The sequence below is a fragment of the Aedes aegypti genome, chromosome 1 (genome assembly GCF_002204515.2).
Source record: "Aedes aegypti strain LVP_AGWG chromosome 1, AaegL5.0 Primary Assembly, whole genome shotgun sequence".
Taxonomy (NCBI): domain Eukaryota; kingdom Metazoa; phylum Arthropoda; class Insecta; order Diptera; family Culicidae; genus Aedes; species Aedes aegypti.
Window position 1 is genome coordinate 248952979 of NC_035107.1, and position 24649 is coordinate 248977627.

The 24649-nt window shown below is 37.9% G+C and overlaps 1 protein-coding gene across 1 annotated transcript; it reads right to left on the minus strand.

The window, feature by feature from the left end:
* Window positions 1-23678: 23678 nt before the first annotated feature.
* LOC5578922 lies at window positions 23679-24368 on the minus strand. The gene is made up of 2 exons (XM_001657158.2): window positions 24131-24368; window positions 23679-24075 (listed from the first exon to the last, which is right to left on the minus strand). Exons 1-2 carry the CDS (start codon window positions 24162-24164, stop codon window positions 23777-23779), a joined length of 333 nt encoding a protein of 110 aa, XP_001657208.2. The 5' UTR covers window positions 24165-24368; the 3' UTR covers window positions 23679-23776.
* Between the last annotated feature and the right edge of the window lie 281 nt (window positions 24369-24649).

Here is a 24649-nt window from a genome sequence, read left to right on the forward strand (position 1 = left end):
CCTCTTTATATCATTTTGTCTCCGTCTCATGCAACCTTTCTTTGGGAAGGTGACAACGTCTCTGAGCCTTCAAGGGATTGGAACTTCTCTGGGTCAAAAAAGGACCGGAATATATCTGGCCCTTCGAAGGATCGGACTATATTTGGGACTCTAAAGGACCGGAATGTGCCTGGGCTTTCGAAGGAACGGAAGCGTTCTGGGCAATCAATGTACCGGAATTCAGCAGAATCTAAAAATAATCAGAACCAGTTGGATCATTAAAAGACCAGATTTATAGATGATTTGAAGATTGAATATCTTCTATCTATCTATCTATATAAATATAAATGGAATGGTGTGTGTATGTCAGGAAATAGCTAATGGCGAAATAGGGAATCAAATTCGTACCTTGAACACAATTCATTACCAAAGATAAAGTTGTCATTCGGTTGAAGATTTCTACATCCCGGGGGAAAACAGAAGCCTACATTGCTTCTGCTTATTTCTTTGGAGATAGGGATACAGCACCTCCACCTGAACTGGCAGATTTCGTAAATTATTGTAAAATGCATAATAAATACTTCATTATTGGATGCGATGCGAATTCCCATCACACAATATGGGAAAGCACAGCGAGCAGCAACGGTACGAGTTTAGCCGGAGGCAGGGCTAGCATCAACTCGCACAATGCGCGCAAAGAGCAGAATTTAACCACTGCACAAAGAGGAGACAGACGCGCGCAAAGTGTAAGAACACGAACACAATGAGGGTGCGCAGTAGGGAAGAGAGTGAAAGCGATTACGCAAAGATTGATGCTGACGGAGTGTGTTGGTAAAAGATGCTCAAAGTGTACACAATTTGGCTCTTTTTGCCTTATAACATGGCCCATGTTACATGGGTATTTTTGGAACGGGGCCGCCGAGTAGATGACGGAAATCGATGTCCGAAGTCGTTTTGGAATTCAAGATGGCGACTTCCGGTTTGTGAAAATCACTTGGAACCCATGCAATATGGGTATTTTTGGAACGGGGCCGCCGAGTAGATGACGGAAATCGATGTCCGACGTCGATTTGGAATCCAAGAAAACCGGAAGTCGCCATCTTGGATTCCAAAGCGACGTCGGATATCGATTTCCGTCATCTACTCGGCGGCCGCGTTCCAAAAATACCCATATTGCATGGGTTTGAAGTGATTTAAGGAACCGGAAGTCGCCATCTTGAATTCCAAAACGACTTCGGACATCGATTTCCGTCATCTACTCGGAGGCCCCGTTCGAAAAATACCCATATTGCATGGGTTTGAAGTGATTTTCAGAAACCGGAATTCGCCATCTTGGATTCTAAAACGACTTCGGACATCGATTTCCGTCATCCACCCGACGGCTCCATTTTAAAATTTATCCCATATTTTCCAATAGAAGCTCGCCCCATTTAGTAGACTACTCAATGAGCTACACAAAAAGTATGTGTTCACCATTTTCCTTCAACACTTTGTGTCGAAGGCTGCATTGCAGCGAGAGCAGAAACACAAAGAGGCCTCAAAGAGGTAAAAACCAGTGAGAAAATGTAGCTGCCGCACTGCACCCACATTCATGATAAACACAAAGTGTATATTCTTTGTGTTTTTCTGTTTGCACTGAGGAGATGCCAGCCCTGGCCGGAGGTAGAATTCCCAGAGATAATAGAGGTTACAGGAGCTTCAAATTGATCAATAGTATTTTTACTCAACAATTCACGCACTTTTATTTAAACAAATATCACTATATTACACTATAATTCAACTTAACTTTATTTCAACTAATTCACATAATAATTTTGATAAATGACTTTAAAGAATTTCTCGGAGTGTTCAACGATCCACTTCTCGTGATGGCACCAAGATGGAGCTTTGCCGCAAGAAAGAGAACGATAATCGTTGCTCGTTCTCCTTTTATCGAAGGGTGTCCCGGGAGATGGTTGAACGCCATGATAAACTTTACATACCCTTTTGGCCTTTAATCGCTGTCGACGAACTGGGGATATCTTCAAGCTAATTGCGCTGTTGACGTATAGGTGGCGCGCAACTTCTCCTTTTCGTGTCAAGCAGAGCGTACACGAAATTTATAACAGAAGTTTGACAAGAATTTTTGGTCATAACAATGTAAAGTCCTGTTCTTTCAAAAAAACATTAAAAAAAAACTGGCATATTTCAGACGACGAATCATTTTCTGACCATCTGACACCTTGTTTTTGAGTACATTGCTGGTGCATAAATAAAAATAGCTTTCAAGAATACTATTTAGGAATACCAACTGGCAGCGACATGTGTCAAAAGTTCAATTTGAAAATATAACCCCGGATAATGTAATCGAATCCACGAAACAACTGGACAGAATTGCAGAAAATATAACTGACAAAAAATATTACAGGCATATGATGTAACCTGTCCGTCCAGTCAAAGAAAAAATAACAAGCAGGGACATTCCTTGGTGGAATAAAACGTTAACCAATTAAAGAGTAAAATCTAGGCAACTTTTTTATCAAGTGAAAATTTCTGGGTAATGGGACCGATACAAGAAGGTCCTTACAATGGACAATAAGAAAAAACAAAAATCAAAAGGACGAACCTGGAGGTCTTATTGTGAAAACATAGAAAAAAAAAACTCCAGATTTTGCAAAAAAGAGCTTTCCAAAGACCATGCAAATGGTTTGGAAACTGTACGGAAAACAAACGGTTAATGCACTGTTGATCAATCAGTGCTTCGATTCTCTAACAAATATTTTCAAAGCTAGTTTAACGTTTGGTCATAAACCAAAGATATGGATTCAAGTTCATGTTGTCTTTATTTCTAAGGCCGGAAAAAAGGACGAAACAAATCCAAAATCTTTTAGACCGATAGGTCCTCCAATGCTTAAAATCATGGAAAAGGTTATAGATGGACATATTAAATCAGAATATTTGCGCGCAAATCATTTAATTGGTTTCAATTTGATTAACTACATAATACATCTACTGTCACAGCTCTATACAACCTAGTTACAAACATAGAAAGTACTCTTGACAAAAAAGAAATTGCTCTCGTAGCCATTGCCGTAGCTAGGATTTTTTCTGGAGGGGGCCTAGGGAGAGCCTAGAAAATACTTGTTTTCGTATCGTATTCGTATTGATTTCATATGATTGCACCCCGTTTGGCATAAAGTCGTTAGGTTCTCAACAAGCGTGGTGTTCGTTCAGAGATTTTCCAAGCTATGGATGTCAAACATTGTTGTGACATCATAACTAAATAAAACTCGTGACGGGTCTGTTGAAAGATCTTTTCGATATAATAATTATATCTATATCCCAGAACATAGACTATCTTTAAGCTTATTGAGATATACATATTTAAAAATAGTAAATTGTCAAAAAAAATTCGGAGTTAATAATAAAGGGCAAGCTCATAGAACATTTTCGCTTGATCGCAAGCTCTATCCCAGTTAGGACGTAACACTTGATGGAACTTACTTGGTAAGAGAAGGGAAAATTCATTTGCAAAATATTGAAAGCTCTAATCCAAAGTTCTATTAATGCAGCATAATGCAAAAATAGCCTGTATACGAGAGCAGATTATTTTTCGTTTAAAATGTTTATGTTCTAAACGCAAAAAATCTTCTCACAGCATAACTCAAATATACAACACATTTGTAAAAGAAAATATTTGTGGCAAAACTTTCGAAAGATTCGATAGTTATTGTAGTTTTGGAAATGTACGTCAAAAACAACGTCTATTATCGAAAAAAAGAAGAAAATTGTGATTGAAATAATATTTTTCCAGCATATCTCGAAATCATCAAGATCGTGTGTTTGCTTTTATAATATGTAGGAATATAAGCAGATTCTAAAGTTATGATAATTCTAACAGCACGGCTTGCAAGAATTGATAAAACAGCGAAATTTAAAAATGGGTAACAGTAAGCTTAAAATAAAGTTTAGTATTATCTTATATATATAAAGAACAGCCTATTATTAAAAGAAGGCAAAATTTATTATTAAAACTATTTAAACAAATATTGCGGCGTACTAAAACGAAAAGGTATCGAAAATTGCGTTCAGAATTATCGAAATAACTACATTAATCGATTTCTCTTTTCAATGATAACTTGAGCAAATCAATATTATCGATTGCCGCCTTCATATCAGTTGGAAACAAAAAAAATTTCTAAAACTATAGCTCCAAAAAAACAGCATATGTATAAAAGCAGGTGAAATTAATTTTAATTTTAAATTAACAGTTTTTATACCTATTATAATAATTACATCAAATTTAGATAGAACATCCAATATTTGAAAGAAAGGCAAATTTGTGCTAAATATATCAAAATCTTCAGTGCAAAAATCTATTCCAATAGCGAAACTCAAAAGAAGAATTAATATTTTGAAGAAGGGTGATTTCTAGATAAATGATAAAATACTATAGGCAACAACTTTCCCTATATGCTTAAGTTTATTCAAGAGCATATATTTGTTGAATAAAGTGTCATTTTGGATCGATTGACTCAAAAATAAGCCTGATGTCATCAGAGGAATTCAATAGAAACGTAAAAACGAGTGTCATCTTAAAAAAATCCTTGGTTTCAGGCTCATCATACCAAACGGCTTTATGCCAAATAACCTACCATCAAATGACCTACCACCCTTCATATATTTCTTATTGCAAAAATCTTTCAAGAATTCTAACAAAAAACTCGCAAGGAATGTTCTTTGTATTTCTTCCTAGATCTTTTCAGGTATTCAAACATGAAAAGATTCCTCTGAGAAATTTCTTCATTAATTATATTTGTACTTTTCAGTACTTTCTTCAAGAACTCCTTTACTAGTTATAACTGAGTTCGTCCTGAGATTCCCATGGAAAATAATTCTCAGAATTTCTGAAAATTTCTCGAACAATCTCTATCGAAATGCTTAAAAATCTCTTGAAGAATTCCGCCAGAGAATGCATTAGAAATTCTTTTAATTATTTCTCCTGGAAGGTCCTCTAGGTACTTATTGCATATAACTTCCAATTGTTAGTTTAAAGTATCCTCCTTTGTCCATTAATAATTTGTTTAGGATTTTCAGGAATTTCTAAGAATTTCTCCAAAAAATTCTAGGAGTCTCACCAAAAACAACTTCAAAATCACCAAGCAAGGATTCATTCCATGAATTCTCCAGAGAGTTCGCCTACAATTTTTTAACTTTGCTTTTGAAGTTCTTTCTAAAGTTTCTCTACAGGATTGTTTGAAAAAATCACAGCAAAAAATTAAATGGCTGTTCCAGGGGTGTCATATTAAGGATTCCTTGTAATATTTCATGAGCGATTAAAAAGAGTTCAATTTGAAAAACGTTATTCATGATTTCTCAGAGAAGTTCTCCGCAAATCTATCTGTATTTTTTCATAGATAATATTTTTTTAGACTTATCTTTTATCAAGAAACAACATCTCGCATTACTTCAAAACTCTCTCGATTTGTTTTATTATTTTCAAAAATAGCAAACTAAGAAATGTTTCAAGAACTCCAACATATATATAAAGTTCCTAGCGGACGGAATACGTTCAACTGTTTTTTCAAAAGCTCTTCCATGAAAATACTCAAAGATTCTCCAAGTATTTTTTTTGTTCAGGGATTTCTTAGAGAATTGAATTATTGTTTCCCTAAGGTTCTTCCGAAAAAAAATCATCAAAGCATTAACCTTTTTTTTTTGCTTCAAACCGCACTAACGATTTTTTTTTGATATTTTTGAAGACATTTTTCACCAGATTTACTAAGATTTTGCAATTCATTCTCGAACTTCCAAAAAAGAAATCTCCAGAAGTTCCATCAAGTACTCTTTCAGGTTCTAATAACTCCATTTTTTGCATATGGTAATCCAAGGAATCTTTATTGTTAATTTTTTTGAATAATTGTAGCTTAAATAATTCGGAAAAAAATACTAAATTCCTGTCGTAAAATTCACGAATTAAACCGCAGAATTTCTGAAACTTGTTAACAGTGTACCTCACAGAAAACCTGAATTAGTCCTTGTAGGGTTTATTACAAAAATTCTTGTTATTTTTTCTACGTTTTTCATAATAGAAAATGATTGCTGTTAAAACGGATATATTTTTCACTGAAAGTATTAGTAACTAAAATCTTACATACTATTTTGTATGACCTCCGAAGTTTCCTGATACAATGGTGAACAAATTGATGTAGAACCCATTTTTCCTCACCTCTGGAAATCCCAAACAAACTTTTTCGAAGCGTCTATTATCGATTGTTTTGTGTTACTGTAGAAGTTTAACGCGAAAATGTAAAATTTTTATGAATTTAAATCTTTGTGGAAATATTTGCATGGACAATAGATGGGTAATGGTAAAATGAAAGAAAATTTATATTTTTTTTCTCTAGAGGTAAATTACAGGACAGTGAAAACCTCCTGTAATCTGAAATTGATGTCCACCAAGAATTGCCTTTGGAAGTATGAACAAATCCCACTATATTATTTGACTTATTTCGAAAAGATTTGCAAAAGTTCTATAGCAATCCTTGAGGAATTTGATTTAAATAAAATTCTATGAAGAATATCAGAAAGGTTATTTGAAAAATTTAGCTACAAATCTGTTGAAAATTAATCAAATAATTTATGAACTAATAAGTTTTCATGGAAAAATATAGTTTAAGGTGACGATAAATCGAAGCCAAACCTCGAATTTTCAAGAGCACAAATCTGGAGAACTGAACACCCGTTTAAGCTGAAAGCTTAATCGATTAGTCATCACCAGCTAGGCTTCAATTCATCTTCGCCTTAAGCAATAAATTTATTCATGCAAAAATACTTAAAACATTTAATCAAAGTCAAAAAGAGCTGGAATAAAACACTGTAATCGATTTTGCTACATTTTTCACACCAGATTAAATTTCATCTGAAGAAAACTTGGGCGTGTCGAAATTCCTTGAAAGTTATTTTTTTCGACAAAACCCCAGCGTTAGAGTTTGGATAATGAAAGTGTTGAATAGTAGAGAAGTGTCTTCCGAACTGGGGGAATCATCGATAATAATAAGCACCACTAAGGAGAGTCCTCAAGAAGGAGTATTGTCGCCTTTATTATGGACATTCTCAATAAACTAGTAGAAAAAGGCTTCGAAGTTATAGGATTTGCTGATGATATAGTCATAATAGTACGTGGAAAGTTTGATCATATCATCACAGATGGAATGCAATCGGCACTGAACTGCACTGTTGAGCGGTGCCAAAACGAAGGGCTCAATGTACACTCATCAAAAACAGTTTTAGTTCCATTTACTTGTTAGAGGAAAATTACACTCAAAAGCTTAACAATTAATGGATTCATCCTACAATATTCATCCAGTGTAAAGTATTTAGGAGTCATTTTAGATGATAAACTTAACTGGAGCTTACACTTAGAGCGGATCATAAGTAAAGCCACGAATGCTCTCTGGGTGAGTAAGAAAACATTCTGTAAAAAATGGGGACTCAAACCTAAAATGATTCATTGGATTTACACGATTATTGTAAGACCCAGAATTGTTTATGCCTCATTTGTTTGGTGACCTAAAACAAATCAAATTTCATCTCAACAAATGTTAGCGAAATTACAACGTTTGGTCTGTACCTATGACTATACATTTAGGGGCAGTTCCTTATTAGCTTCCATTGCACCAAAACGGAAGCTGAAGGTGTGCGCTAAGGCTGCGTAGAACTACCATTTTTACTGAAAGGCAATCTTAAGGGGCATCTTAGTATACTGAAAGATTTCTGTATTGATAAATCAGTATAGACGATCGAAGGCTGGACAGAAAAAACACTAAACTTAGATAAATCGTATAGAGTGAATAATACGAATCGCCAAACATGGGATTCAGGGAACGCATTAAAATATTTCACATGCCAATCAAAATTGGTTTGGGAATGTATAACAATTCTGAAGCAATTAGCAATGAAAACCCAGGTTCATCTGTAGGGTTTCGTTTTACTTTGTCGTATCAAACTTAAAATGTTCCACAACGGTGGATATTCCAACTTACCTGCAACATAGTTTCATTTTCCAAGTGTAATTTTGTGAAAGCTGTTATGGTTCGTACACTTGTACACCAAAAATGCAGTAAAACTACTGTATTTCGATAAATAACTTCTGTTCAATTATCCACTTAACACATTTTCACCGAAATCTCATGGACGAACACAATTTGAGAGAAATGCTTAGCGATCGACACCAGTCACACCAATGCATTTGCAACATTTACAAGAATAATTTGAGTTTTTCTTAGTTTGCAAGATGCCTATCAAAAACCTCTTCCATATATGATGAAAAATAGCACATTTTACGATGTTGTTCTGAATGTTCATTCTTCTTAATTTTATTGCATGTTTGATACCATGATCGACGGAACCCATGGAAAATGAAAGTATTTTGAGACACTGATGCTATAATTACATAGATATCATATAACAAATCAAGCTGTCCGAAACTGAGGGACAGGAGGTGCTAAACCAAAACTGTAATTTGTCCACATTTAGTTCAATTATGGTACAACATACATTCATACTATCAAATTAGGATTACGTTCGATCATGCATGCGGGATCCAAAGTATTTTTTAATATTCAAAATAATTACTAAATAGGCTCAAAATTAAGGGGATACGTCAATTTTTTAAAGATTTTCAAACTTTTCTACTTTTTTAAAAAGGCATGCATATTTCAAGGATGTGTTATTCTACGCAAACATTAGTCTACATAATAGCTTTCTTTTCTACTAATACACCATCTTGATTGGACCATGATTTCTCAATGTTTCGACTTTGTCCGGTATTGGGTGCTGTCCGGCACTGGGGGATCTCCCCCTACTCAGTACACCAGTGCGACCGCTCGTGTAACTTTTTTTTACCGGGCCCGTCACACGAGCGGTCGCATCGTGTACTGAGTACACGCGGAGCATTTTGATTATAAATCTAAAACTAGGCAAGATATAATATTGATGTCTTCGGCAAATTTCTTCAGTCCAACGGTACCAATTGGTCAGTGGACAAATAAAACTTTGAAAACATCCTCACCTTCCAGTTTCCATCGGATTGTGCTCCGGGGGAACCGATGAAGTGGACATTTCGCAATGCAACATCTCGAACACAAATATCTCAGGATCTATATATTTTAGCAAGATGGTGTCTTCGGCAAAGTTGTTTAGTAGGTCATGGACTAACATATTATATGCCATCTAACTTGAAATTCTGTAACTAGATGGCACTAGTGAGTATACAATATTTCAATCATATTTTCTCAGGATCCTGATTTTTTAGAAAGATGGTGTTTTCGACAAAGTTGTTCAGTAGTTCAAGGTCTAATATGTGATGATCTATTTAATTTGGAATTCTTACACCAGATGGCGCTTGTGAGCATGACATTATTCGAACACGGATATCTCAGGATCCCGATTACCTAGAAAGGTGACGTCTTCAACAAAAGTATTGAGTCGGTGATAGGTCATGTGATAGGCCACCTAACTTGAAATTCTACTTCCAGATGGCGCTAGTGAGCATGCTGTATTTCAATCGTGGCAATCTCAGGATAGCGATATTTTAGCAAGATGGTGTCTTCAGAAAAGCTGTTTGGTAGATCAAGGACTAAACATGTGATGTGCCGTTTGATTCGGAATTCTTCCACAGCACGGTGCTAGTGACTATGCTTTTTTTCGAAAGCAGATATTCCAGGATCCTGATTAGGAAAATAAAATTAGTTTAAAAAGATGGTGTCTCGGATGAAGTTGTTCTGTATATCACGGACCAACGTGTGAGGGGTAAAGTACTCAAAATTCTTCAACATTCAATTTAAAATGCAGTGGGCTGCTAGATTTCAAAAACTTCCATCAGGCTACGCTAGAGGTATTGATTCAAATTTTTATAAAAAAGAATCTTCTAGTTCCAGATTATTTTAAAACTTGACGTCTTCGTCAAAGTTATTCAGTAAGCAAAGTGCTGACATGTTATTGGCAATTATATTTGTCTCCGACCTCAGCAAAACATTTCGCCAAGAACCCAAGAGCTGAGGATTCGGTAATTTTCAGAATCGAAACTCGGAATATATTCTACCGAGATGTCGGCAAACCGAATTTTTCACAACATAAGTACTGTTAGATTTTGATAACATTCGTTTTCGACCCCAATGCAAAGGGTTTCCTAAATATGTTATGATATAGCATTAATAATGAAGAATGTATATAACAAAATCAATATTGTAGGATGATTTTCTATTTCAGTATCTAAATAATTTGACTACAAAACTGAGCCATAAAAAGATCGTTTAATTTTGACTTGCTTCGTTTATAGCAACACAAAAAATATTGTATTTTCGCTGCACTGGTATATTGTGGAACCTCCATGAGTCAATATTTCGCTATTCGATATCGACTCATAGAACCATACTAAAATTCAAATTTCATGTTTACTGTAATTATTCCCAACAACAGCTTTCCAAGGTATTACTGTCCATAACGCGATATTACCATGAGTCGATGAACCCTTCCAGGGTTCTGAATTTTCGTATCCATGATGTGAAATCTTTTCCCACGTAAGAAGAATGCTTTTCCGCTTTTACACGTGAGCATCTTTTTTCGCTCACATTTATTTTCACTAAAGTTACGATGGAGGATAATCGAAAATCATTCCACTCTGGGGATAATTTCTTTATCACTCCATCATATTTTCGCTCACCCACTGCTCCCGAGAATTATCACTATATGGATAAACGAAAACTTGTGCCGGCGACGGGATTCGAACCTAGAACATTGCTAAAAACAACCGCGATGCGTGCACGCAGTCTATGATACCACATCAACTTATTGAAAGTCGTGGTGCATAAAAGCAACTGCTGCTCGTGGTGATGGGTACAGGAAAAGTTCTCCATGGATAGGAGAAAGAGAAAACAAAATTCTCACAGCTGTGGAAATGTGAAATTATCTATTTTCACTTTGTGTTGTTGACGGATAAAATCGCAAGCCAGCTTATCGCTGAAAATTCCTGTGAGGAATAAATCCATTATCTTGAGAGTGAGTGAGAATTCGGAACCTTGATCCCTTCAATAATCAAAGCAATCATGGATCGTTGACTATATGATTATACTAGAGAAGCACTGAGAGCATTTTGAATTTATTTTTAAACAGCACAGGCAATGACTTTTGATCGTTGCACGCCTGACATAACCTCGAAACTCCATATAAAAAAATGTCAACTAAATCTTCCAGCAGTGGATGTCATCTCCATATAAAAAATCGAAACAATTCCAGCAGTGAATGTCAAAGATCAGGACAGTTAATTGAGCCTAATGAGAGGCGGACAGAAAAGGGGAATTTTTCATGCACTCTTTTATCAAATTCGAGGTGATTCGAACAATATTGTAGTGTGTGAGTCGTCATAATAGACCGAGCTAACCGGTGACGTCACTTTCATATCGCTTCTCACTAACACACACCCATCTTCGTTTTTGTGTAACAGCTTTCTGACGCCCATTAGGATAAACAGGTATAATACACCACCCACCCTAAAGGCCCAAACGCAATGATAGCGGAACGGCAACGGAATGCGGACCTGGTTCGCCAACATGAATCACATCATCTCGACTGAGCTGTCAACGAATGAAAGTGAACCAACACTGAGTCGACTAGCATGTTATAGTTCATCCTGGCGGACTGGTTGCTGTTCCGCTTTCATTGCGTTTGGGCCTTTAGGAAAAACTGCACTATCGTAGTAGCAAATGTATTAATTCTTTAGTTGTTGGTGTCAAATTGTTATTTACTTAGTTAGTCATGCTCTGCACACAACTTTTTCTTGTCTGGTAGGGTACAGAGTAGCTTGGGCACTTATATGATTCAACTGAAACTGAAACTTTGCAATAAGATACACTTCAATACGACGCATATTGTGGCCAAATATGAGCTTCCAAGCTTTTAAAAAAAAAACCACTGCCGAAGTGAATTAAAAGTGCCAAGAATAGGATCCAGCTCCATATCAAGCAAGTACAAGACGTGTTCTGTAAATAGTCCAAATATTGACGTTTCAAAACAAACCGGGCAATATGCCCCTCCTATAGAAAAAGTTCTGCAGCTTGCTAAGCTTAAAAGGGTCCATTGGCAGTCGTCTTCCGGTAAAAGTTTTTATAATACGTAAAATAGTAAAGGATAGGCTTCATTTACAACGGGGCTTGCTAATCAAACGGCACATCTTATGTTTAGTCCTTAATCTACTAAACAGCTTTGCCGAAGACCAGTGTTGATAGACTCACACTCAAAATCTCAATCAATACGCTCTCCCGTGAGAGCAAACTCATTAGAGATCTGCTTCGTAAATCTCAAGCTTGAGATTTTGATGCAAAATCAACTCAATCAACTCAAACCGTAAAAAATGATTGACTGCTGAGTTGCATGATTGACAACTCACACATGATAAATCTCAAGCGTGAGTTGTGAGAAATTGAGTTTTTCACAACACTGCCGAAGACACCATCTTGCTAAAATATCGCTATCCTGAGATAACCGCGATCAACATACAGCATGCTCATTAGCGCCTAGGTGGTAGAATTTCTAGTTGAGTGGCCTATCACACGCTAGACCTTGACCTGTAATCAATACATATTAGTCCATGACCTACTAAACAACTTTGTAGAAGACCGCATCTTTCTAGGTAATTAGGATCCTGAGATATCTGTGTTTGAAAAATTACATGCTCACTAGCGCCACTGTCCACTGACCAATTGGTACCGTTGGACTGAAGAAATTTGCCGAATGGATGTCCATATTCTATCTTGCCTAGCTTTGGATTTACAATCAAAATTGCCCCGCGTGTACTCAGCACACGATGTGACCACTCGTGTAACATTTTTTTGAGCGACTGACGGAAGGTTAATACGATGGATACCAGCACATCACCCTATCACTTCAAAACGAAAAGAACTTCTGGAGCACCTTCGATAGATCAAAAAAAAAAAAAATAAAATAACAGACGAAGATTCAAATTCGTCCATCAGTCCTGCAAACGGTTTGGTTCGCAATTTTTCCGCTAAGTGGCGCTAGTGAGCATGTAAAACTGAACATTTTAAGCAAGTTTTAACTTGTGATACAAATGAGATAGAAAGTTCGAATCTTCGGCAAAGTTGTTCAGCAGGTCAAGGACATTCGAAAAGCAAAATGTTTGGTGCCAAAAATTGCCGATAGTTTGTGCTAGTGAGTTGGTGAATTTGAGCGTGCTTAACTAGTTCTCTCTTGTGATCCACTTAGAAAGATCGAGGCTTCAGCAAAGTTGTCAAGGATATTCGGAAGACAGACAGTGTGTTGCGCAATTTAGCGTCAAAAAAAAAATGGGGTGGGTAATGTCTATTACATTACCGCGGGGTTGACGTAGAAGTGTCAAGTGTATGAATTTGTAAGTGTACTAGTTTTGTGTTGTTATTGATCGGATGAAGTTTTCAGAAGTTAACTCTTTTTGGACTTATTTTGGTAGTCCTGAAAAGAACCATTTGTCGTTCTGTGGTTCCGAGAACCAGTGTTTGGTGTTCCAGGAATAATGCCAGATGATTGAATTTGTTTGTTTGGTCGTTGCTTCCTTGTGTTGCTTGGTTGGGTGATCGGTTTCTGGCCGGTTTCGCCAAACTCCTCCAGTAGATTAGATGTTTGATAGCTCGGGTGCTTCGATCGTGATAATCGATAGAATCGGTCCAGTGCTTTGGTCTGTAGCAATATCCATTGCATGAGCATTTAGGCTCTGTACATTGATACTCATCAATATGCAGGCTTGGCCGCTATGATCCAGAATTTCACGCAGTTCGTCTCAAAGCGTCACTAATCGATGATTGCCTAAGCGCTGCAGCTCATTCCTCAAGTCAACCCTCTTGGTAGAATTGATGCCTTTGGCGTGATTGAACTTAAAAAGTAAGAGGTTGTTTCCGAGATACGACCGCCAAAGTGACGTTGGATAACATTAGCATCTTCTATTTCCTGGCTTGAGACCGTCACGAACTTATGAAAGATTTCTGAGAGAACAGCACCAATTTTCGACCCAACACTAACTTTCGACCGATTTTCGATACGGTTTTGGCCTACTTTGTATGAAAATCCGAAAATTGGCATAGAATTCTTGTAGGAGGAAAATAAGTGCTCTTCTAATCAATTTTCACACTATTTGTTGCATTTGTTGCCATTGTTGACCTATTATGAACATTTTGTTTTATTATTTGGTTGGTTCGATTAACTCTTCAACCGGTCGATGGAAGAAGAAGCATGAGCGATAACTTTTGCTCAATCCACTAAGATTGATTGCTTAAGTGGGTTCCGAAGCCTTTCGATACTCGTCGTATCCGTGGCGAACATGCTGAAATTGCATTGAAGCACAATTTCAAACAACTGCCCTTTTCAGGGCCTCAATTGATTCAATAATTTATTTAGTTATCAATTATAGTTTCGGATGATTAGTTTTCAACGGAGATAAATGGCAAACAAAGTTTAACATAGGTTCCCGTCGTTCGGGTCGGGCGGCGGTAGCAGTCTTTTCTGTGTGCGTATTTCCATTCGTTCGACAATGTCTTACCAAATCGAAAGACAACAAAGCTGTTTCTTATTAGTTTTAGCTCTGTGTTCGACGAGTTGATACTGATCGCTCTAGTATCATTAAGGTAGCGATGGCGACAACGGCATTATGCGATCATCTCTAAATGCGAAACAAACCGGGAGGAATTCTTCATTCAAGTGCCGTTCGCAATTTATCCGACTCATGCACACACTGTCGAGGATCGCCCCGCGCGCGCACAATGGGAAATTTATTTCCCATTTATGGTTGCGTGCAAATGACTGACCAAAATCTGAATCAATCACATTCAATCATCAGTAATGTCGCTCTTCACGGCGGAAAATTCTCACAACTCTTTTAAAATGAAATTGTCGTCCTGAAAAGGACGGTTGGTGGTAGTCACCGTCGATCAAACTGGGTTTTCATTCCATTGTTAGACAGAAACACACCAAAAGATCACCGAAAACGATTAAATTAAAATGCGGTCGGTAATTTTGTGCTCTCTTGTCCATCCTTGTATTCGATGGTTTGCTCACTCCTCCGACGGTAATTATCAAGGTTTCTGGACGCATTCTCCACGAATTCGATGGGCTAGCTGGATGCCAAGGGCCATGATGAGCGATTACACGGAACCCGCAGCTTTTAGCTTGGGAATAAACAGTAGCAGCAGCAGCAGCGACGAACGTGTAAAATTTATTCCGATATGAGTCCTTCTCCGGTTGCTAGTCAACGATTGACTGATGCGCGCGTGAAGTCGAGTTTGGTTGGCTTCGACTGAACACGAGATAATAAAGAGAAGTAAGAAGAAGACCGAAAGGGGCGTTTCCCTTTGAATGACGAAAGTGGCTAAGATATCGCGCAATGATGTCTGTGTCAGGAATACACAAGAAAAATGTGCTTTTCTATAAAAAATAAGACATGCTTAGATATTTCCCAATTTTTCAATAGTTTAGTCATGATAATCAATAGTTTTCATTGTTGGAGTAGATTCGAAAGATTTCCAATCGATTGGTGCAAGAATCTTGAAAATCTATCCGGGCGTTAGTAAGTTATTAAAAGTCAAAATCTAACAACTTTTCGTGACGCGAGCGATTTTTCGTTTTTCGAAATTGTACCCCAGTATGTTGCCGTAAGACGTTATCCAACGTCAAAAAATTGGAAGAGTTTGTCAAAAATAGCCCTTGCAGTGAAGTAACCCGCGACAAACCAACATATACCAATTGCTGATCCTGGCTTTTGTCATAGTCGTACACGACCTCGGGGAAAGTTCCACCTTGCGACTTATGAACAGTAAAAGCACAGGCGCTAACCATCGGGAACTGAATGCGTTTGCATTTGATTATGCCGCACAGTTTGAAAGTAAAATAAAAAATCTCTATACAGGAGTGAAATTGGAGTTTCAAAACCAAGAGCCTTACGTTGGCATGAAATATTTTGAACTCTTATAACTGTTTTCTGGTTTAACGAAATTCCTTGAATGGCACCTCAATTGAAAGACAAGACATCAAAGGGTCATGTCGTTTACTTACTGAATCCCACATACCTGTCTAAATAGTTTAATAACTGTTTTAGAAGAGAACGTTGATTTCAAGCAAATCTATAAATAGGGGTGGCTAGAGAAAATTTGACGTCATTTGCTTTCCATTCTCCGCTTGGATCGCATCTCAGCAGGCGACAGATCGTCTTGCTCTGACCGGACGTGCTTCTCAGGCACAGACATCGATAGCGAAGGACTTCCCCGTTTGTCTTGCTTCGCTCAAATCAAACTGTCGAGCGAGCGAGAGAAGATGCCGTCCAAAGCCAAAGTCATCACCGCTGCCGCCGCCAAGAAGAAGAAGAAGAAGAGGAAGCAGTCCACAGGAAAATTTGCGGTCGAACTGTGAACACGGTCGGGCAAGTCATTCTGGCTTTGTGCTTCACCGCTTGTTTGCATTCACCCAGCCATTGTCATCGCCGCCATCATCAGATTTCAACTTAAGCCCGGTGATCCACTACCTGTTATTGTTGTGCGTCATCCACGCCACGAATCTTTCGGTTCGTCGTATAAGCAAATAACTTGCTCAAATTTATACATTTGAGTTGAGGATTCCCCGTTTGACCATGGCAATCAACTGATAACATCCATGTTATTTATCTGTAAGAGCATCAAAGCTAACAAAGCCATCGGCCCTTTTCAGGGCCATCAAGTTGGTGGAAAAGAGTTAAAAGAGAAATATTTCCGACTTTATATATGACTTCTTATATTCCTAAATCAATTTCACAGCTTCATACTAAATTTCATTTGTCATGAATAATTTATGACTCAACCATTTGAGATTGTACTCGCGGACGCTGCTTCAGTGCCGTCGGGGTGAGTGCTCAACATTCCACAACAATTGTAAAATAGAATGGCATTTCCAACAGCGTCTTTGATGTTCCATATTTTGTGGGAACACTTTGATTAGCAAAATTATCACATGTAACAAAATTGCGACATTTTAAGAATGCATTCGAATAGACATTCTCATTGAACAATTGTAATAATTTTGGCACCCATGGATCAGAAATTTACCGTCATAATAAAGAAAACTATTGAACATCATGCGTGATTTTAATTTATTGTAAGCTATTAAAATAATGTTGATATTTTTACTGTCCATACGAACGCGCATGTGAATTTTCCAAGATATGTAAATCCCTAACCAAGACATCAACTTCATGTACCTTATCCTAGATTGGTCAATCAGAAGAAGGCGAAGAATACGAAAGGGAGGAGCATCATCTGCAATTCAAATTATGTAAAACATACTATCTTTGACAGATTCGGTTCATTTAAGGGACGAATGACCTTCGGATTAAAATCCCTCTGTAACAACAACAGGATTCGGTTCATTTAATTTACACTTTCGAGCTAGTAAGAATTTCTCGTGATAATATAGCTAGTAATATTTCTTAATGTGCTTACCAAAAACTTGCTATAATCTCTTAATTCATCTCGTAGCATCATACAATATCTGATTTATCACGAATAATCGACAATACGACAATTTGAGGATGTTCCAAGAACGCTGCTGCAGTGCCGTCGGGATGCAATAACAGCATAATGCTCATCTTGTACATCCCTTGCCAAGAAATCAATTTCATATAGCCTATTTTTCAGATTAACGCAATAGACAACATGTAGAAAAATCAATTCAGATCAATAGTTGCTCATTACAATTGGTCAAGAAACAATTTATTGATTTTAATGTCGCAATTTTAATACATTTTCCAATTTCCGTACTCGAGAATTTTGGAAGCGGGGGCCGTGATGCTCTGGATGGATTGTCCTCCATGACTGGTCCTGGCTGGATATATTCGTGGGGAGAAACTCGACCCTTTACTGCAGGAATTTCATTAACAACTCTTTGGTAAAGCAGAAATTTTCCGAGGAAAATTCTGATAAAAGTGAACTTTTTCAAAACAACTCTTTTTGATTGGAATATTTATCAACAACTCTGTCAAGTAAAATCATCCTAAATAACTCTTTGCTCCATCGCCAAACCAAACCATTTCATTGAATTCATCAAGTACAAAAATATGAATGGTAAGGAGAGGCAGATGGTGTATATATCGCTGGCGTTAGTTTCCAACAGGTCGCCGGTTGGCGCTGACTACTAATCCGTCCACTGAATGTTTTTCAGTTGTTGCTTTCGCTTCGTTGCTCTCTGGTTCCGTTCGCTACTCGCACACTGCTGTGGCTTTCACGCGCTCTTCTTTGCTGCTCCGCTGCTTGATCCGTTCATTATGCCGTTCGATTTGTGAATGAGCTGGGAGCAGAACAACCAGTGGTTTTATTTGCTCGAGCTCCGTTCACCGATGGCGAGTGGTGGGGTTCTCGCTTGGTTGTTTCGTCACTCCATTTGTTACTCGCACGCGATTGGTTATTGCTTTCGCGCTATTTTCGTTGATGGCAAAAAAAGGCAACTCTATTGATTTTTCATGCAAAATGACCGACTTTGATAAACTATATCTCAGTTATTTATGGACCGATTTGAATGAAATTTTCACAGAATATCAGACATAACTTAAATTTTAACATATGTTTTTGAGTGATTTTTCCAATCACACGTTGAAAAGCAGTTACGGTTTGACTAAAGTGAATTTTTTGACGATTTGTTATGATTGACATAACTAAACATATTGAAGGAATAGCTTCATGGTATCTTCAGCAAAGTTGTAGACTTTGACGAGATGAATAAGTTTGCTGAAGACAGTTTTTGTGTAAGGCTATGAAATTTTAAGATAAAAAGTTTTGAATTTTTCGTCGAAAATTACAGTTTAGTCAAACCGTTATTACTTATAAACTTGTGATTGGAAAAATTATTCAAAAATATATGTTAAAATTCAAGTTACATCTGATGTTCTGTGAAAGTTTCATTCGAAAATATTTCCATGATAACTGAGATCTAACTTACCAAAGTTGGTCATTTTGTATGGAAAGTCGAAAAAGTTGCAAATGCATGCGAATAAGTTGGGGCCTTCCTTAGCCGAGTGGTTAGTGTCCGCGGCTACAAAGCAAAGCCATGCTGAAGGTGTCTTGGTTCGATTCCCGGTCGGTCCAGGATCTTTTCGGAATGGAAATTTTTATGACTTCCCTTGGCATAGAGTATAATCGTACCTGTCACACGATATACGAATGCAAAAATGGAAACTTTGGCAAAGAAAGCTCTCAGTTAATAACTGTGGAAGTGTCATAAGAACACTAAGCTGAGAAGCAGGCTCTGTTCCAGTGAGGACGTTATGCCAAGAAGAAGAAGATGTGAATAAGTTCTCAGTTTATTCGACAAACCAGCTGATTAATTCATGGGTGCACAACAGAAACAGGGTAGCGGATCACAGGGATTTAGTTGAAATCTGGAAACGTAGCTCAATCTTGAAATCTTGAGTGATTTCACAAACCAGATTCTGGATTAACAGCTCAGCAAGCTTCTAGCAGCGAGGTACTTCTCGCTAAGCAAGTTCGGAGGAGCTCTTACCAGCTCGAAAGCGGAAATGGAATGAAACTGAATCCAACGAAGGCAGCATGTTTTATAACCTTGGAATAGCAGATGATGCTCCTCCCTTTTGTGCTCTTCGCTTTCTAAACGACCAATCTGGGAAATGGGTATGTGCCAATAATGTGTTGGGCTTGGAATTACTTGAAAATTTCGGAGAATACTATTACGTGAGAAATTGGTCGAACATGAATTGTTGGAATGATTGGCATTTCCCTAAATATTCAATACGAGCTATTGATAATTAATAGTTTTCTTTATTATGACGGTAAATTTCTGATCCAAGGGTGCCAAAATTATAAAAATTGTTCAATGACAATGTCTTTTCAAAAGCATTCTAAATATGTCGCAATTTTGTCACATGGGATAATTTTCCTAATCAAAGTGTTCCCATAAAATATGGAACATAAAAGGCGCTGTTGGAAAAGCCACTCTATTTTGCAATCGTTGTGAAATGTTGAGCACTCACCCCGACGGCACTGCAGCAGCGTCCGCGAGTACAATCTCAAATGGTTGAGTCATAAATTATTCGTGACAAATGAAATTTTGTATGAAGCTGTGAAATTGATTTAGGAATATTAGAAGTTATAAATAAAATCGGAAATATTTCTCTTTTAACTCTTTTCCACAAATTTGATGGCTCTGAAAAGAACCGATGGCTTTGTTAGCTTCGATGTTGTTACGGATAAAAACACTGCTCGGACCAGCAAAACTCAGGGGGCTTCTGGTATTTGCTCCTAACGGGATTGCTTCTTGACCACCAATGATGATTTCATCACGAGTCGAAATTTTGAAACGCGGGTCAACAGCTTCTCGGCCGATTAAATTTGCGGCGGCGATGACGATGGCTGGGTGAACGCAAACAAGCGGTGAACCACAAAGCGAGAATGACTCGCCCGACCGTGTTCACAGTTCGACCGCAATTTCTCCTGTGGACTGCTTCCTCTTCTTCTTCTAGGCGGCGGCAGCGGTGATGGCTTTAGCTTCGGACGGCATCTTCTCTCGCTCGCTCGACAGTTTGATTTGAGCGAAGCAAGACAAACGGGGGCGTCCTTCGCTATCGATGTCTGTGCCTGAGAAGCACGCCCGGTCAGAGCAAGCCGATCTGTCGCCTGCTGAGATGCGAGCCAATCGGAGAATGAAAAGCAAATGACGTCAAATTTTCTCTAGCCACCCCTATTTATAGATTTGCTTGAATTCAACGTTCTCTTTTAAAACAGTTATTAAACTATTTAGACAGGTATGTGGGATTCAGTAAGTAAACGACATGAAGCTTTGATGTCTTGGCTTTCGATTGAGGTGCTAATCAAGAAATTCCGTTAAGCCAGTGCAAAGTTATAAACGTTTAAAATATTTCATGCCAACGTAACGCTCCTGGTTTTGAAATTCCAATTTCACTCCTGTATAGAGAAGAAAGACGTACTTCTACGTCAAAAAAAAATGCACTTTTAAGTATATAAAAAAGTATCTATCTCATTGTCCAGATGTGATAGGAAATTCGAGTCATCGAGTTGTTGTGAAAGTCAAAGACCTCCAGAAGCAAACAGTTTAACTCTGCCGCTAGGTTGCGCTTGTAAGCTAGTGAAAATAAAAATTTTGAGCAAGTTATTCTTGTGATTCACGTGAGATAGAAAGTTTGAATCATCGGCAAAGTTGTAGTAGACTTTTTAATTCAAAAAATTTCTGGTTGGTGCCACAGCAAATGAATTTAAGGATGTCAAGGGAGGTAAATCTTCTGATCCAGATAAGTAGAAAATTGAAGTGTTGAACATCTAATGATTGATTCATTGGAATATGAAGTTAATCAGACATGAACCATTTGTCAATGAATGAATCAGAACTAAATCACTCTAAGATGAAGTGAATCAGTTATGATGTCCTCAAATATGAAGTAAATCAGTCCTGAATATACAGAAAATGAGGCCAATCGTACCTAAAAAACTTGAATATAAAGCGAATCAGACTTGCACTTGAAAATGAATCAACACTAAACTGCTTGAACATGAAGTCAATCATATCTGAGCAAATGAAAAATGCAATTTAACAATACTGAATGTTCTGAATTGTAGGTGAATCGAACCGGAACTACTTGCATATCAAATACTTGAAACAGGTGAACATAAAGTAATTCAGACCTGAATCACTTGAATATGAAGTGAATCAGTCCTGAGTCACTTGAACATGGAGTGAATCTGACATGATTTATTCATTATGGAGAGAATTAAATCTAAAAGTCATGGGTATAAAGAGGATCAGACATTTAAGCTTCAGTTGGGTATGGAGTGAATCAACATGAATCGCTTGAATATAAAGTCAATCAATCCTGAATCACTTGGATATGAATAGGTTCTGACTTAATAATTTGAATATGATGTGCGTCATGCATGAATCAATTAGATCCAAGTTCAAGATACTCAATTTCACATGCTCACTAGCGCCACCAAGCGGGAAAATAATGAACCAAACTGTTTGACGTCCAGATTTCCTTCACGGAGACGGAATTCAACTCAATTTTGGGTTGTTTCAACGCAATTCCGTAGTTGAGCCCAATAACTCAATTTTGGCTAAATTTCCAAGGTCCCCACTAGGTAGTTTGGCTTTAATTCCATTAGAAAAATATACTCAATTTTGGGTTGATTTAACGCAAAATTGAGTTCTTTCGACCCAAACATAAGAAAAGTTGCATTTACCCAAATTTGGCTTATTGGGCCAAAGTACCCCCATTGGGTAGATGCAGCTCTCTCTATTTTTGACAAGTTGTTGTCTCCATTCGTTGCACACCGACGTTGTTGTTGCTCTATATTTGATAGCAAAATTAAAGTGTTGATACGTCGATTAAATATTTTTATTTTGTTAGTTTTCAATCTGTGAACATCGTGATCATTGAAACGCATCAATTAATAGAATCGTTGTTGGAAATACATGTAATTTTCCGTTTTATCACAAGTCAAGAAACATTTTGTCGTGGTACCCATTCTCGCGTTTTGCTATGGAGAACGTAAAAAAGTGCCGTAAATGCTCTCAGGAAATCAAAGCAAATGACAACTGCTTTATCGTTTGCAACGGAATTTGTGCCGAGTTATTCCATTGCCATTGTGTTGGGCTGCGCGGTATGCACTGGAAGACGTTGAAGGATCTCTCACGAAATGTTCTGTGGATGTGTGACTGCTGTATGGATGATTTCGTACGTACCAAGAACAGTAACTCATCCGAAACAACCACTACGATGCAATCGAAGTCGATCGAAGATGACATCAATGAGCTAAAGATCGCAGTAGCCAGCATCATGGACTCTATTGCTTCGATCAAAAATGTACCAGTAAGAGCACCGATAAACTGTGAGTCGATACACTCGCCCAAGCAACATTCGACGCTACTTAATGGAACGGCATACGAACCCCGGGATACTGCAAATAGCGATGAAAGTCGTCACGCAGACGACGGGATCAATTTCTCTCTCCTGTTGACGAATATCGATAGCAGTGCCACGGAGAGCGATATACAATGGATGGTTTCTCGTGCAATTAGACTACCCGATCCCGAGTGCATCGATGTAACGAAATTAGTGTCAAAATGGAAAACGCATTCGAACTTAGATTTTGTTTCATTTAAAGTAGTTTTACCGTTGAACTATAAATCTTGCGCTTTAAACCCTTCGACTTGGCCTAGAAATGTGCGGTTTAGAGAATTCATTCGAAGGAGTAATACGTGGAAACCTACAAATTGAATCGTTCTTAACTATCCTTGTTTTTGTTGTAATAGAACTCCAAAAAACTGTAATTTGTGTACATGTTTACCAGCTGTAATATTAATTAATTTGTTCAATGAAATGTGATCTAGCTGTTGTGTTTGAATTGAATGTTATTTGTTTGTTACTATATTAAGATATTCAATAAGACTTATATATAGTCAGTTGAATTAAACCAAATAAATAAACATTCGTGTGGGAGAAAGAGAAAACCGAGAGATTTTGGGTTGAAACTATAATCGATATACTTAATTTTGGGTAAAGTAAACTCAAATATTAGGTAAAAATATTTCTCCGTGTTGACTGTCTAGATAACTTTGTTAAAAATTCGAACTTGCTACTGCTTCAATATTCAGCTGAGTGTTGCAGTACTTTTTCAAGCGTGTCCGTGTAGTGTGTAATCTTATCGCTTTTATTTGGTATATGCTTGTTTTTGATTCACAGGGAATGTCGCTCTAACTAGCTGGGGGAACTAGCGGAGCTGATTCATCGCCGTCGTATTTGCTCTCTGTAGTCGTGAAGTGTCAAAAATTTTCCTTGATTTTCCGGCGTAGTTACATCCGGAGCACTTGATGTGGTTTCGCCTGCAACGGTCGTAGTTTCCGCAGGTTGCAACGTTGTCGACGCCGGCGGTGCTACCGATGTCGCATGCCACAGTGAATCCCGACATGAAGCCAAGTCGTCCGCATTGCTGTTATTCTCAACGGCCAGTGCAATGGTTGCAATGATGAATGCGAAAAGGGCCACACTCAGGAAGAAGATCAGCTTGTTGTTCAGGATGAGGTCTGGTGATAAGCAAGAAATGGTACAGAAGTCTTTCGGAAACAGCTATCGACTTACCGCATATTCCACGAAGGATATCTCTGAAGGCCATTTTTCGGCTCTCGTAATTGAACAGCGCACACTGAGCTCTCACAGGTGTCACGAGCAACGATAAGTTCCAACTGTTTCGGTGATACTACTGAATATCGACGTTTGATCTGTATATTGATAACGGCAAGGTGCCGATAGCGACTGCGCGATGTTTCCAGTGATAAGGCTAGGAACAACTGGTCGGCTAGGAAGTTCGAGTGGAAACATCGTACACTTCAACTCTAAACGGTGCTCAATGAATCTATGAGGTACAAGATAAAGCGACTTATCAGCCGTATCGTTATCTGGAGCCACTCGAACAGTTGGGCGACCCAAATCGGGTGTACTTTGAATGCTGGATAATGTTGGGTTTTCGGCGATTTGCTTTCTCCACCCTGCAATCATCGTGTGAGCCCTTTAGTATGAAGCTTATCGCTGTGTTCATTGGCGCGATTGCCCCGTTCACGACCAGCGAACTATTTCGAGATCAGTTACTCTTGTGTAAAC